The following is a 15,186-nucleotide window of genomic DNA, read 5'->3' as shown; positions in this document are numbered from 1 at the left end:
CACGGTAGTGAATAGACTTTCAGAAAAGTCCTTCGTCTTGTTTATTCAGTTCCCGCAGTACCTCCCGCGACTTCGTCGCTCGCTCGGCAGCCTCGCGACCTTCACAACGCCGCTTCGAGGGTTAAAACCTCACAGCTCGCTCAGCTCGCTCCGCTCGCTTAGCTATTCTACCCTGAAACTCATGAGGTCGACTTGTGGTAAGTCTACGTAGTGAAGCAACAGATGTACCTTGTAACAGCCAGCTGAAAAGCTGATATCGTCCAAAGCAATATCTGTCTTGTCATCTCCTCCAACAATACCTTCAAATCCAACCCTGAAGGAAGAGCCCGAGTTCAACTGAACTTCAGCACGAACCCAGTTCCTATTGGTTGGATCACCTGCAAACACAAGACAACTTGTCTCAATCTCTTACTTATTTTATGTACAAGACACCTCGCCTGTTTTGCTGTAAACACGACCTTGTATAAATATAGTTGCTTAAACGTTTTGACACCTTTCTCAATCACAGCTGCCTGCTGTAACGATTTCGTTTGCGAAAGTCACTGTCTATAACTACTTTTTCTCCACATCATTCTAAACTGACGTGTCATAGATCAGTTCCTCTGTCTATAGGCTCGTGAAAAAGACACTGAAGCCTACTGAATTTCAATCAGCCGCAAGAGTCCTGAAAGGGTCAGCCATCATGGGATACTACACCAAAGAAGGCAAAACCAATTGAAGTAGTTACAAAAGAATGGTAGACGAGCATGTTTCTGATAGCACGCACCTCTTGTTTTCCAAACTTCTGCCCAGCGACTGTAGCCCGACGTCAACAGGTACACCTTGAGATAACCCATCAGCTTTGACCCGTACATGTTGTAGTAAAATCTTAGAGTACATACTCCGCGACCAGCAGGGAACAAATTACGGTGGGCCAGCCTCGTGCGGTCAAGCAGTTGCCTGGGGCTTGATGAATCCATGTACAAGAAATAACCAGTTCCTGTGGTATGGTCTCCTGTTGGACCTATGTGAAATTTACAAAGACATTCATTAACCACATATATATGTACGAATGTTCGCACAGTAAGGTGAGGTGTCAATTAATTCTGAGAAGCACAGAAACTCTCAGCACCGGCCCTAGTTGTCCATCTTAGATACGTGTTCGTTTTACAAAGCGTTTATTTTAAGTTACAGACAGGAGCAACGCACCAACCAATGATGTCCCTCTTAAGAAAGAGTCAACCTTACTGTGTTATTCACTTTGAAAAAGATCATTTTACATGTAATGCAACCCAAATTTTACAAATCTCGTCACATCATCCATGTGGGCTCATTTCTATACTCTTGATTTTGTGTGGACAGAAGTTAACTAATCAAACTTATGAAAGCTACTTCCTAAATGAAGGACCGGTACAACTTTGCCACAAGCTTTCGGAAGGTCGATGACATGAATTGCTTTGAGCAAACCAAGCCTGCGACTTATAATTTTTGCCTACAACGTGGAAAGTGTTTACAACTAGATACAAACCCTGGCTACCCGAATTTTAAATTTTAAAACGGTATGTCTTTCATCACCATTAACTGGGCTTTCCGCTGAAATCCTATTCCATACCTGTTCCGGTTGTTCCGATGGCACTTCCACGCAACCAATTAAAATCATCAGACCAATAGTTAAACCAGTTACACCAGTTGATTTCAAAGTCACAACTTGCTTTACGACTGGAGCAGAGTGCTGAGCTTTCATCAGTGCCATCCTTACAGTCCTTAACATGATCGCAGACTCTTTGTTCCGTTACACAATGGCCACTATCGGCACATTTGACCTTGAATGACGCAACAAAGAAAAACACTGTGTGAGTGTAGGATTGGTCTATTGTAAGCAGACATTACGCTGCAGACATCATCCGGATCTAGGGTAAAAATACCCTTCAGAAAGGGTGCAAAATGTAAGCTTTCGTTCAAGTCTGCTGCCTTTAAAGGGAAGACCACATCACATTGCCCAAAGTAACCGAATGTGAATTTCAAATCAAAATGAAAATGCTTGAATTGCACTGTAAAGAAAAGAGGGAATAATTCATCCGATGGCAAAATCCAGTGAATGGCTCACAGGAGTCATAGACGCAAAGAAGAAAACAAAACATCCTTAAAACACCGACTGACTTGTGTTGTCTCCTCTCTAATTACCACTTTTTAAAATCGTCAGTATGTATCTACGTAAAACGTCTTTCGTTGTCAAAAAATAACGGAAAAACCTACTTCACTCTGAGTACAGTTCCTGGCAACATCCGCAAAGCAGTTGCTGAAAGATATGTCATCTATAGCAATATCGCCCTGCCAGCTCGATCCACGAGTAGCTTGGATGATGATCACAAAGTCCTTGTATGTACCAATATCAATCGTCGTCTTTTTCCAGTTGTTACCCTGTGGCGTACAAGGAGTACATTATTTGCGACAACAACTGGATACAAATTAGCAGAATCATCCTATTGATATTTACTGTTAGTGCATGCAGCTGTTAAGATGATTTCCGCAGAACATTCGAGCAATAATGGCAAAAATTAAGTTACCAAAAAAACCTGATAGCATGGTACTTTTTGGAACACAGTAAAGAAGAACTTATCGAGACTAAATCTCTCAAGGTGATCCCGAGAGAGAAAATTAAACTTGAAGTTATCCATATTTCAATTACACAGACGTTTCGCGTTAGTTAAAAAACACAAGAACACACACTCTAAGCATTCTTACGAGGTTTCGCTTTAACTTTCTCGAGAACGCTTGAGAATTTAATCACGGGGTCACTTAGAGAAATTAAATATAGTTAAATGAAATTTAACATAGTTAACGACTAGGAGCTAGTCTGGTCAGTAGCGTTTTTATAGGCGGTTGTTAGTGTCTTGGCCGTCTGTGAGCGTTTGGTGCGTTCTGTAGCGTTTGATATAGTTCAATGAAATTTTACATAGTTTATGACCAGGAGCTAGTCTGGTCAGTAGCGTTTTTTTGTAGGCGTTTGATAGTGCCTTGGCCATCTGTTAGCGTTTGTTTAGCGTTTGGTGCGTTCTGTAGCGTTTGCAGCAGTCATATGGTCGTGAGAGCCCTGGGGCTGACATTGTCCAGCGGTATTTTTGGTTAGTACGTGTGTTGTCGTCCCATGTGCTCGCAGTGTGTTCATCGCTCTGTTAGTGTGGCGTTGTGGATTGAATTATAGTTTAGCGGTTCTCGACGTTCCCTCCCTATCCCCCCCTCTTTTCAGCGTTTTTTTTTTCCACCAATGCCATCTGGCTTGAGTGTGACGGGTGCCTGTAGGGGGCTTGGCGCGGGGAGGCTCGTGGCTTGGTTGCGGGTTGGGCAGGCCAGTCGGGTGTTCTAGCGCCTTGGGGATGTGACTGCGGTTGCAGCCCCCGGGCTTCGTAGGCACCTTCCTTCCACTAGCGACTTGGGCGTTAACTAATGTATTCCAAAAGTTACCTTGCTATTAGTAGATTTTTAGTATATCATTTTTGCACTTATAGCTCGAACTTTGAGCGGAATCCGTTTTAATGTGTATAACACTTTGAAGTATGATGGGTGGGATGTAATGCCTTATAAACCAAACTATGAGGTGAAGTACAATCGTCAAAAATTTGGTATGCAAATCATAGCATTTCAGTAAATGTTGTTATGTTTGCCGCCAAAGTAGGAATAGAGAGAGATTTGCACGAGAGTGATAGTTTCTGTAGAGGTAGACGCGCAGTGTGGCCTTTAAGCCGTAGAAATGGTTCACAAGTAGTGCAATAACCATGATGTTACCTGAGATTGAGCCACGGAGTATTTGAGCTCATAGGTTCCATCCGATTTCTTTATCTTGACGTCCAATTGTCCAACCCCTGATCCAAACATATGATACCAAAGTGTCATCCTGCAGTTAGGGCTTGACACAAAATACCTGTATGATGTAAGCTCTGCTTTGTCTCCTACACTGCCAGAAGATGTTTCAATGTACATGTAGTATCCCTAGTGGGAGAAGAAGGGTACGAATTAAAACTTCGCACATTACAAATGAATCTGTATCACTTCTTGGAAAAAGAAGGGTCATTTAAAAGTTATGGGGAAGGGGACATGGCGAGTGTCTTGACTCAGTTAAGTACAGAGGCCTCTCTGCATTCACCATTGCGCGTAACATGATCTGTAACAATGTACCTGCGGTGTTCCCAGGGTGTGATCAGCGCTGGGTCCTGTCCCCACACTCGGTGTCTTTCCATTTTTCCTCTTCCAGTTAAAGTTGTCAGATCCTGCAGACTGTCTCCAGCCCTTATAGCAATCACCCTCAAATGTACAATTTGAGCCACAAGGAATTTCGTCCGAGTTGTCTCCACAATCGTCTTGGAAGTTACATATTTGAGCTTTGTCAACGCATCTGAGGTTCTTACACACATACTGCTGTAGACCACAAGATGAACCAGTTGGCCGCGTGTGAAAACCAAATGGAGTCGATGTTGGTTGACCTAGAGGGAAAGCACGAATATGATGTTAGTTTTCCTTCCCTAAAGGCAATTAAATTGTAATAGTCATTTGTGAAAATCGTCATATAACGAAACAACCTACCTGGCATGGTACAGTCTTTGCATATCTGACAGCCAGTTGTCAGCGAAACGTCATCAATAGCAATGTCACCCTGGTAACCACTTCCTCGTACACCTTCAATCACGAACTGGAAGTCGTCACGACTGTATGGAGCTCGCACCATGGCACGATACCAGAAGTCACCTTGAGCTCCGGTAATGTTCAACAGAGGACTGTTGATGCCTCCTGAATAGTAGCTTGTGCGGATGCGAACGAGCAGGCTACCAATATGGTTACCCTTCATGTGGTAGTAGAATCGCAGGTAGCAGTTAGAAGAGGTACTCTTTAGGATCGGTGAGTTGAAACGAGCATTGTCTCCCGGTTTACGTGGCCATGATGTCTCAATGTACATATAGCGACCTAAAGAGGTTAATCCACAAACATTAAATAAACAAATAAAAAAATAAATTACAATATTTAGAGGGGAAGCCAAGGGTTTGACCAAGGGTTTCAAGGGTAGCTGATGTAACTTGGTATTATCACTAATATAAAACATTTCATAGTGACTACACGTTTCCATCCCGGCTAAGGCTCAATTAGGACTGAATTTTGGCAGTGGCTATAAAAACAACAACTACAACGCTAATCTGGACAAGTGACCGCGCATTCTCTCCTTGTTGCTGAGCTTACCAAATAACAATGAAACTCAGAAAAATTACATTACATCCCATTAACGTGCATACTAGTCTCTTTGCTAACATCCTCCAGGAAAACACATCATTTCAAAATGTAGCATTCGTTTTCATTTTTTTATGGGATAAATGTTCTTCTAATGTAATTACCACATATTTATTTTTTAAGTTGAACCTGACATCTAAATGCTGGTACCTTTGTTTGTCATGGTTGTATGGTCAAAGGAGGGGCCGGTACCATACGAATATGTTCCAGCAGTAGCCACAGTCCAGTCAAACTTGTCGTCATAGCTCTGTGAGTACAGGCACAAGCCATGCTCAAAATCACACTGTCCAGATTGATACGCAGCACAGCTAGTCTCATCCGATACATCACCAGACATACAGTCAGCATTGAAGTCACACAGAGAAGTCACAGGAATACATCCACCTTGAGCACACCTGGCAAAATAAAGAGTTTGAAAAAGAGGTTAGCAGAGGCCTTTGGAACGTTTTCTCGACCACTGCATTTTAGCATAGAGTGTTCCAAGGTTGCACATGGCCAACAGACAATCTTTCAGAAGCGCTGCAGTACCTATTGCAAGGCCAAAATAATACTACTTTTTACGGATGCAGGCTCAACTGAGAACAGTGACAGCGTTGAATCCTACCGTGCGTAATTTTAGAATACGTTATTTGCAATGAGTTAAAGCACGAGCAGTGAAACAGCAACAGTCTGATTTACGAGCTTAAAAGATTGGCTACAAGAATACCCTGTTAATCTGAGATATACAGAAGTGTTGCTGCATAGAACATTTAAAGTCTGGCAAGCAGTTTACAAGTCACAAAGTCACAAGTCATTTCTTCGGATCTATAAAAGAAATACACGGAATCGGTACAGGTATGTTTTGTCTAAATACTGTGATTTCTACTCACTGGAATTGATCGGCAGTGCACTTCTTAGTGGTGTCCAATGGCTGACATTTTAGGAATTCAACATCATCCAAAGCGATATCACCTTTGTAACCAGAATTTTTCCTCGCTTCAAAGATAACCTAAAGAAGCAGTCACCTGAATTACAAACAGTTCTGCAATAACCGTTTATAGGAATATTTCACAGAAGAGCTTAAAATCACATTTACGAAGTACAAAACAACATATAATTATTCGAAGAATAAGAATGGGCCGTGATCATTTGACGGATTGTGAAATCTTTACTACAAGTGTGTAATTTTTGTTACAACTTAGAACTTGAAGTAGCAGTCGGTCAACGAACAGAGCGAGGGCTTTACGAGACAAAGGTTTGCTCTGATAGTCATTTTCACTGTCGTAACTGGTAACATTTCGATTTACCCAGTAAAGTTTAACGTTTTTCCAAAAAAAAAAAAATTAAAGAAAAAAGAATTTTCACATTGCAGAAATATCACACACTGGTGGCTGACAATCCCAATTGGGAAAATTACCATCAATTTCCAATATCTGCTGCCAAACCCATACCTTGAAGAGTTGCCTCGAGCCAATGACCAGACGGCTGTTCTGCCATTTGTCGCCCTGGTTTCCAGTTTTGCTCCATATAGTCGGTTTCGTTCCGTCCGGGAAGGCAAGTTTTACTGAGAGTGTTCCAACATGTGAGCCACGCATGTGGTACCAGAAAGATAGGACGCACTGTGGTCCTGTTTGTCCAATCCTAGGTGTTGTCAATGGTGCCCTATCGTCAGCTGAGCCACCAGAGCTTTCTGCATAGATATACCAGCCAGCTACGCTTCCTGTCACATATAACACAATTGCAATTGCTACATGATCTGGATAAGTGACTACATGTATGGATGAGGACAGCTGTCCTTTACCCCCAATAAAGAATCAAACATTTCCTGTCATCGCGTTGTAATGTGCAAGTTATCTACCAATGTCATAGCAAATCAAGAGCATAGGACTACTGCAAATATCCAGATGTTAGATGTCTAGTACCTGTTGTGTGGTCTTTGGTGGGTCCCGTTCCAGCAGTGCCTGTAGATCCCTGCTGGGCCAGCCAGGTATATCCTACATCACGTCGCTTGCGAGTGGGGTTATCTACATACCAATTACAGAGGTCACCACTGTCAAATGTACAGCGAGAGTTAACACACTTTCCTTCATCTGAACCATCTTGACAATCGTTTTGGAAGTTGCATACCTGAGCAAAAAGAAACATTACCAAAAATGAGGAAATCTGTTGGCGTGAGTGTTACATGTGTACGTGCCCGTGATGGCCAACAGAGCACGAACCTCATAAGTCACCAAGGTCATAATTTGATAGGTGTTCTAGCGGTTTCATTCTCTACTAAATGGGTTCACTTAAACAACAACAAAGATGGTTAACTAGGCTTTCGTGTGGGTGGTTCTATCGAGATTAGAGAACTGTAAACCCATTGCTATCAGTAGGAACTCTGTCTACAATTGTGAATGTGTGAAGTTTAATCAACTTATCACCTGTGTGCTAAGGATGCATGCAGCAGGGCCCTGTTTGGCACAATTGAACTCTGCACTGCTACACTGATGTGGACTTGTGGTTGCTGGCTGAGCAGTTGGGGTGGGTGGTGGAGCTACCGGGAGATTTCCACCAAATGTATTACAGCCAGTAGTGAAGGACACATCATCCAAACCAATGTCACCAGTATAGCTGTCACCACGAACACCTTCAAATATCACCTGAAAAGCCCAATACAGCGCAATCACATCAAATCCCAGTCCCATCAAACGTTATGTCAAAAAAACGTATGGTTAAAATTTAAAATTAATGGAATTCAAATAACAAGAAGGAGAATTGAATTTAACCTGGAAGTTTTTGTTGGAAGACAACTGCACCACTGCCCTGTTCCACATCGCACCCTGTGAGCCCACTTGGCTCCACACTTTTTGCTGAGCAGTGCCATTCTGGTAATTCCTGATATAAACAGTCAGTTTCTCTGCTGAGTCGCCATACATGTGATAAAAGAAGCGAAGTTTACAAGGAGGTGAGCCAAAAGCTATTGCTTGGAAGTTTCGGCTCACCATCCATGCTTTGTCACCATATTTACGAGGCCACGAGGTTTCAATGTACATGTAGTAGCCATTCTGTGTGGTGTGATCTGATGGTGGGCCAGTGTTCCACGAGGCTGTTGCACCTGAAGTATGTAAAAAACAACATACAAGGCCGACATTTGTTAATGGAAGACAACTGCCACGAGTCGCTTATTGTATAGCTACATACAGTCACACGGAAATAAAGTTACTGTTACTGTTACTGTTACTGTTACTGTTACTGTTGCTGTTGCTGTTGCTGTTGCTGTTGCTGTTGCTGTTGCTGTTGCTGTTGCTGTTGCTGTTGCTGTTGCTGTTGCTGTTGCTGTTGCTGTTGCTGTTGCTGTTGCTGTTGCTGTTGCTGTTGCTGTTGCTGTTGCTGTTACTGTTACTGTTACTGTTTTTGCCATTGTCATTGTCACACTTTCTGGAAGCACTTACCCCGCCTTCGTAACCAATCAAAGTCATCCTCAGTACTCTGAGTCCAATCGCAAGGTCCTTGACTAAAATCACATCGTGTGGCGTAAGCACCTAAGATAAAAGGATACATACCACAGATGTGAAGTTGGTACTATTAAATACACTAAATCCCAATTTAAATGGATCCTTGTGACAATCTGTTACCAAAGACAGTGGTTATAGTCCCTACAGACCACCACGATGAATAACGTTTAGTAGTTCCTACCTCAAATTAACAAAAATATATGAACATACGTTATGATCAGTTGAAACGCTCAGCATAATTACATTGCACTAGGATTTTCAAAACAAAAACAAACAAATTGTCGTACCACAGGCTCTTTCATCAGAGTTGTCCCCACAGTCGTCGTTATAATCGCAGACATAGTCATTTTTCACACAAGATTTCCGGGTACAGGTGAATTCTGGACAACTCTTTGCAACCGGAGGAAGCGCGCAATCAACAAACTGAATATCATCCACAGCTATGTCCCCAGAGTAGGATCGGCCTCGTGTGCCTGACAAAGGAATACAATACTTCTGCTTTAATGGGATGCTATTTTGTTCCAGATTTGTCCTGACACTGCTGAGTTTCAAAAGACAAACTCACTGAAGTCCTGCATAGTTTAGGTGTGACCCACTTACAACTTTTTGCCAAAGCAACAGATAAGTGTATCTTAAAACTCCTCTTGCACTCAGTCATCACAAAGTAAGTATACATCTTCACTTCTATGGGGCAAAATATTGACCATGCGCAGCTGGCCTAATATTCCACTAATATGTGGGTGATTACAGGTATTTAACTCTAAGCACTTTGAAGGCAAACCCCTCTTACCTTGGAAGAGAACTTGGAAAGGCCGGGTTTTCTTCCCGATTCCCACCATCCCCTGTTTCCACACATTGCCCTTGCTACCAGACTTCCGCCACCAAAGAGTCAATCTATTGCTAACATTTAGGTAGACATTGAGAGAGCCAATGGATGAACCATACATGTGGTACCAGAATGTCATCTTGCAGTTGGCATGAGCCTGGTAAGAATAACAAAATAATTACAGACAAATAATATAAAACTCTGGACTGGTAATGAAGCATTCGTATTGGCTGATTTTAGTTAGTGGGTCTTTTTATTTAGGGGTGTTAATCGTTTATCAAAAACAAAAGGTCGAGAAATACCATTTTTGCTCAATGTCCTGTTCCAAATTTCAAAATGCATTCCCTACCTTTTGGAAAAGAGGACTGACCAGCCTGGCACGGTCACCAACACTGCCAAATGAAGTCTCTATATACAAGTAATAACCTAGATTTGTTCCAGTTGTGTGGTCAACAGAGGGGCCTGTTCCAATGCTTGGAGTTCTGCCTTGCTTGCGCTGCCAGTCAAAGTTGTCTCTGTCGGTGTTCACCCAGCCACACTGGTTTTTCTCAAATGTGCAAACGGTAGCTGTTAAGAAAGACACGTTTACTGTCTACGACACATTTGTGATAACAAGAGGTTATACCTATTGCAAAATGTGTTTAATTTGGGATGGACACGATAGCTACCTAACTAGGGCATATGACTACTAAGAAAGCAAAAGCTAGAGGATTCATGCCTCCAGAACAAAGTACGTTGTAGTACTTACGGCAAGATCTTTCATCAGAGCCATCATCACAGTCCAAGTTGAAGTCGCAGACCTGGCCAAGCTGAATACAATTGCCGTTACCAACGCAGGCAAACTGAGATACTAAGCAGTTGTTGGGGGCTGCTGTGGTGACAGGTGCAACAGTGGAGCCTGCCGCTGGCAGTGATCCACTATACAAACTACAGCTCGGCTTAAGAGCAATGCTAAGATCGTCAATAGCAATGTCTCCCCTGTAGCCCTTGCCTCTGATACCTGGAACAAGCAAGAGATAACAAATATAACTACATACCTGACAGATGAAGTAGACTGTACGCGGAACTATCAAGCATATTATTTGGTTAGGTGAAAGCAATCATTGGAGGTGCGCGATGATTTTTTTTATTTATGCAAGTGAATATTTGAAGGATCATATACTTGAACTGCGAAAAAAGATGTACAGACACGAGTGATCATCGCATGATTTGATTTAGATGGCTACATAACACACCAGTAAACCATCTCTCTCTCCAGCTCAGTTTTTCATTTCTCCCATTTCAGGCCAAATAAACAATTTCTTGACTTCAACATTACAGTAAATGTTCATTTAACTGACCCTCAATAACAACTTGGTATGGCTGTTTGCCATTGTTGACTTTGATTTCTTGCCGAATCCAGTTATCTCCAATATTGCCAGATACATTCGCAACTCTTGTGAGCGGGCCATTTGACGTAGTACGCATGTACACCACAAGAGCATTGACATGCTGACCAAACATGTGATAGAACATGCGTAGAGCACACTGCCCTGAAAGATTTGGGCTGCCAAGCCTAGCACGGTCACCAAACTTCTGTCCAGACGTCTCGATGTACAAATAATAGCCTGAAAAGAAAATCACAAACATTGCGTAACAAAAATCCATTTTGACAAACACATTGGTAAAGTGCAAAGAACGCTTATCTTACAAAACGTGGAATCCGCCAAATATCAATGAGCCAAGAGAAGCTCTTTTGTTCACCGATTAGGACACGATTACTTCGAGACGCAACGAAAAGGTTATATGTGCAATAAAACTTTTATGTACATCTTGCACCTTGAAAAACCTTAAGAGTTGTCGGCACGTCCAGGCTCCGGTTGTTCGACAGGTGGATAACGTTATCCACCGTAGAAGTCACTATCCACTATTTAGTTAACACTTATCTACTGTAAAACGATTTATCGGGTGGATAGCACTATCCAGTCTTCGAACAACTGGGGTCAGGACTACAAGTGGTTTTCACCGGTCGCTGGTGCTTATGCAAACCCCATTAAATTCTGTTTCAATTAGGTCTTAAAATAGTGCAGATTAACCCCAAGTCCCCTTGACAAAAACTGGCAGACCAATTTTGATTTCCACAGTATCTAAACCCAATAATCTATTTTAGAACCATTTCTTCCTCTCTGCTCGCTAACAACTAGCCATATACTCGCTTTACGGATAACAAGATGAGTTTAGTATCCTACCTGCCAGGGTACCCAAAGTATGATCTCTGGCCGGCCCAGTTGAGACAGACGGAGTTTGACCCTTCCTCCTGGTCCAGTTGAATTCATCGTCAGTTTGTTGTTTCCAGGTGCACAGGTCTTGTTCAAAGTTACAACGTGCCAAGTAGCTACCACATGAGCTTTCATCAGAGTTGTCTCCACAGTCGTCAGAAAAATCGCAAACCTTGCTCTTCTTGATACAAGCACCATTTGAGCACCTTGAAACATACAAAAGTCATAAGTGAATGCAGTGCATACCATGGAAAGAATTTAGAGAACATGAAGGCGAAGTAAAAAACTAGCACTGAAGACCAGCAATTCGTTTTCACTTGTTTCCCTCTTACATTACTGAATGACAAGAAAATTAAATGGGAGCACTTTGTACGTTGTCGTCAACAATCAACAAGGGAAATGCCAGCCGTACTCTGTTTTACCACAAATGATGAACCATTTCCCTACAATGTTACCATGTGAAAAGGCAAACTAAACAAGATGTTTCAGAAACCAGCCATCGATACAACAAAATACTTCAACATCCTTGGTTTACAACATTCCTTGACAGAACTCCATGTTAAAGGTACCTTCTCGAATAGTTTCAAGGATAGTTCTCCATTCAATTTAGTGACAAAAATATAAATTTGGAACGAGGACCAACGTACTTCTCCTTGTGCTTGTTAATATAAAATTTGACGCTTACAGCTTTGAAATACTATATTGGCAAATAGGCCATTTGCATAAATGGCGTCTATACTTGAATAACAATAGTTTGTACATCCTTAGCCTCGTACTTATGTTTCCAGACAAACGATTTTTCACATGAATTTGAGGCTTAGGATCTATAAGTATTGTTATTCAAATTTGCGCGCCATTTCTGCAATGGGTTTATTGGATCCAAGTTAACACACATCTTTGTTAGACACTATACAATCTTTGAATAGATCTTACTATATCATCAACATCATAATGTTTGAGTTCAAATCTCAGGTGGCTATCTGGCTGAAGGTTGAAGCAACTGCAACTAACCTTAGGGAATCTGATGGTATTTGACCAATGCACTGTGATGGTTTCTCACAGTTAATCATGGAGACAGAGTCTATTGCGATGTCACCACTCCATGAAAGTCCACGCTTTGCTTCAAACTCGATTGTAAAAGCGGTCTTTCGACGTCCAATTGAAACATATGTGTCAAACCACTTGTTCCCTTGATTGCCTAGATAACGAATTTTAAGAACAACCAAGACAATAAGTACTCCGATTGTCAAAATTATTAAGTAATATTCTGGTATAACGTCATCGTTTGGATCATTTGTCTCGTTTTGGAAAGCAATCATCAGCTTTAATTTTTTAATCTTTGATCTTTCTTTATACACGGTGGAAATTCATCAGGATTTACAATACGATTTACGGCTCTTAAGGCCGAGGAACACCAGGAAACCGAAGATAAAAAGCCCCTGGTACCCAGGCTCGATTTCGGCCGCTCTCGAGTCCGGTCTACGTTCCTCCTGCGCGGGCTCGTTTCCCGAACAGCGGCTGATAATCGAGCCTATCTTGCACCCAGTGAAGGCAGCACCTTCCAGTGAAAAGAAATTTAAGTATACAAACCACTTAAGCTCCACATCCTAGTCCTGCTGACGCCATCATTGAGGTACACAGTCAAACTGCCAATAGTAGATCCATACATGTGGTATGAGAACTTCAGCTGACAAGTGCTGTAGGCCTGCTGGAACTGAGGACTTATCAGGATAGCTTTGTTTCCTATCAGACCTGTTGATGTCTCGATGTATAAGTAGTAACCTACGATCAAAACAACAGAAACTCTAAGAAAAAACGAAGTCCTGCCAAGAAGTATTGTTATGGATAACAATGTTAATGGCTGACGTTTACAGTTCTAAGGACAGCTATTATTACCACTGGCACTCTTATCCGCATCCACACATGGACCTGTATTAAGACTTCCAGTACAGCCTTTATGACGTCGCCAGTCAAAGTTGTCTAGATTGGAATTAGTCCAGCCACACATGTCTTTCTGGAAGTCACATGGCCAGCCACAAGATGTCTCGTCTGAATTGTCACTGCAGTCTTTGCTGAAATCACACTTCTTTTTCAGGTCAATAGAGCTTGGGGAGCCACTTGAACATTTGAATCGTGATGGCGATGTTGGAGTAGGTGATGGTGTTGGAAGACCTGGGTGACAAATACCATGAGGTAAATAAGTTCAGGGAGAATACATGACTTGGTAGGAATGTACATAGTCATTTGTCCCGTTTGTGTTATGTGCCACATATCACAAAGAGGACTTAGTAAACACATAAGCAGACCTTGGTAAGTAAAAACTCAAACAAGCAAACCATCAACTAATCAAGCAAACAACAAGATCCAACGTGTAAGAAAATTTGCTTTCGTTGTGAACTGTCTTGGTGTAACAAACATGCTATAATAAAATCCTTGAAGTTTTTTATCTGGTAATCACTTTGCAGGAAATACATACAGTCGAACCTCCACTTGGGACCACCTCTCCTCAGAGACCAATTTTCCAAAATACCAAAAGTTTCGCCAGTCAAATCACTATATTTGGAACCTCTTGTAAGCGACAAACTCTCATAAGCGACCGCGACCACTCTTAGAGCTAACAGTTCGAAATTTTCCTTTGTTTTTAACCTCCTGTAAGCGACCACTTGACAGATAACAGAGCAGAAATCGGATAATAAGGTGTTGAAACATTATCGTAGTCCTGGCTGGTACAAGAAACGGAAATTTCTTAATGGGAAGAACCGAATTTTTTTTTTCTCGAAATTGACTTTAACATCAATAAAACATTGCATCGGCATTGCTGCATTGGGAAAGTCTCTGTAGTTGCCATATTCTAATGAGGAAAAATTTTCACCCATTATGGTCTGAACTCTCGTAAGGGACAACTTCCCATAAGCGACCACCTGAGCTTGACATTTTGGGTGGTCGCTTACGGGAGGTTCGGCTGTACATACACCCTTTATCGACTTTCCCTGTGCAGTTCTCTCAATAGCAACAGCGATTTGACATATTCCAAAGTTTGGTTCTCTGCAAGCATTTACCAGAAGAAGTTCTGCGAATAACACAATTAAATCTAACAAACAAGTTTAGTTTTGCGAATTGTGTCTGGCAGTGCTTACCAGGAATATTTCCACCAACAATACATGTATCAGTGAATGAAATGTCATCAATAGCAATGTCTCCTTGATAGGATATGCCAACAACTGCTTCAAAAATGACCTGTGGAAAGTAAACAACTTATTAACAAAGTAACTCGATAAAACCATGCACTGAAGTGACTATTGTGGATCTGACTGCCTTAAAAGGCCCACATTATGAACATCTTTCCACAAGTGAAAAATGTGCAATTATT

General features: G+C 41.8%; 1 protein-coding gene across 1 annotated transcript in view; it reads right to left on the bottom strand.

Annotated features, from left to right (window-relative positions):
• LOC145500673 (MAM and LDL-receptor class A domain-containing protein 2-like) overlaps positions 1–15,186 on the bottom strand; it is a 107,482-nt gene that overhangs the window by 19,750 nt on the left and 72,546 nt on the right. The window contains exons 88-111 of the mRNA XM_081480198.1: positions 14,954–15,053; positions 13,713–13,988; positions 13,407–13,598; positions 12,828–13,014; positions 11,787–12,022; positions 10,899–11,165; positions 10,307–10,558; positions 9,908–10,125; positions 9,523–9,715; positions 9,020–9,205; positions 8,670–8,759; positions 8,004–8,332; positions 7,659–7,877; positions 7,158–7,362; positions 6,687–6,955; positions 6,126–6,244; positions 5,407–5,651; positions 4,561–4,938; positions 4,156–4,460; positions 3,766–3,969; positions 2,236–2,400; positions 1,592–1,802; positions 767–1,003; positions 229–377 (exon numbers count right to left, since the gene is read on the bottom strand). Of these exons, the coding sequence (XP_081336324.1) occupies positions 229–377; positions 767–1,003; positions 1,592–1,802; positions 2,236–2,400; positions 3,766–3,969; positions 4,156–4,460; positions 4,561–4,938; positions 5,407–5,651; positions 6,126–6,244; positions 6,687–6,955; positions 7,158–7,362; positions 7,659–7,877; positions 8,004–8,332; positions 8,670–8,759; positions 9,020–9,205; positions 9,523–9,715; positions 9,908–10,125; positions 10,307–10,558; positions 10,899–11,165; positions 11,787–12,022; positions 12,828–13,014; positions 13,407–13,598; positions 13,713–13,988; positions 14,954–15,053 (5,232 nt within the window). The remainder of the gene's footprint in view (positions 1–228; positions 378–766; positions 1,004–1,591; positions 1,803–2,235; positions 2,401–3,765; positions 3,970–4,155; positions 4,461–4,560; positions 4,939–5,406; positions 5,652–6,125; positions 6,245–6,686; positions 6,956–7,157; positions 7,363–7,658; positions 7,878–8,003; positions 8,333–8,669; positions 8,760–9,019; positions 9,206–9,522; positions 9,716–9,907; positions 10,126–10,306; positions 10,559–10,898; positions 11,166–11,786; positions 12,023–12,827; positions 13,015–13,406; positions 13,599–13,712; positions 13,989–14,953; positions 15,054–15,186) is intronic.

Source organism: Orbicella franksi, chromosome 10 (genome assembly GCF_964199315.1).
Source record: "Orbicella franksi chromosome 10, jaOrbFran1.1, whole genome shotgun sequence".
Classification (NCBI taxonomy): domain Eukaryota; kingdom Metazoa; phylum Cnidaria; class Anthozoa; order Scleractinia; family Merulinidae; genus Orbicella; species Orbicella franksi.
Note: the sequence above shows the minus strand (reverse complement) of the source record. Positions and strands in the feature narration are given on the sequence as shown.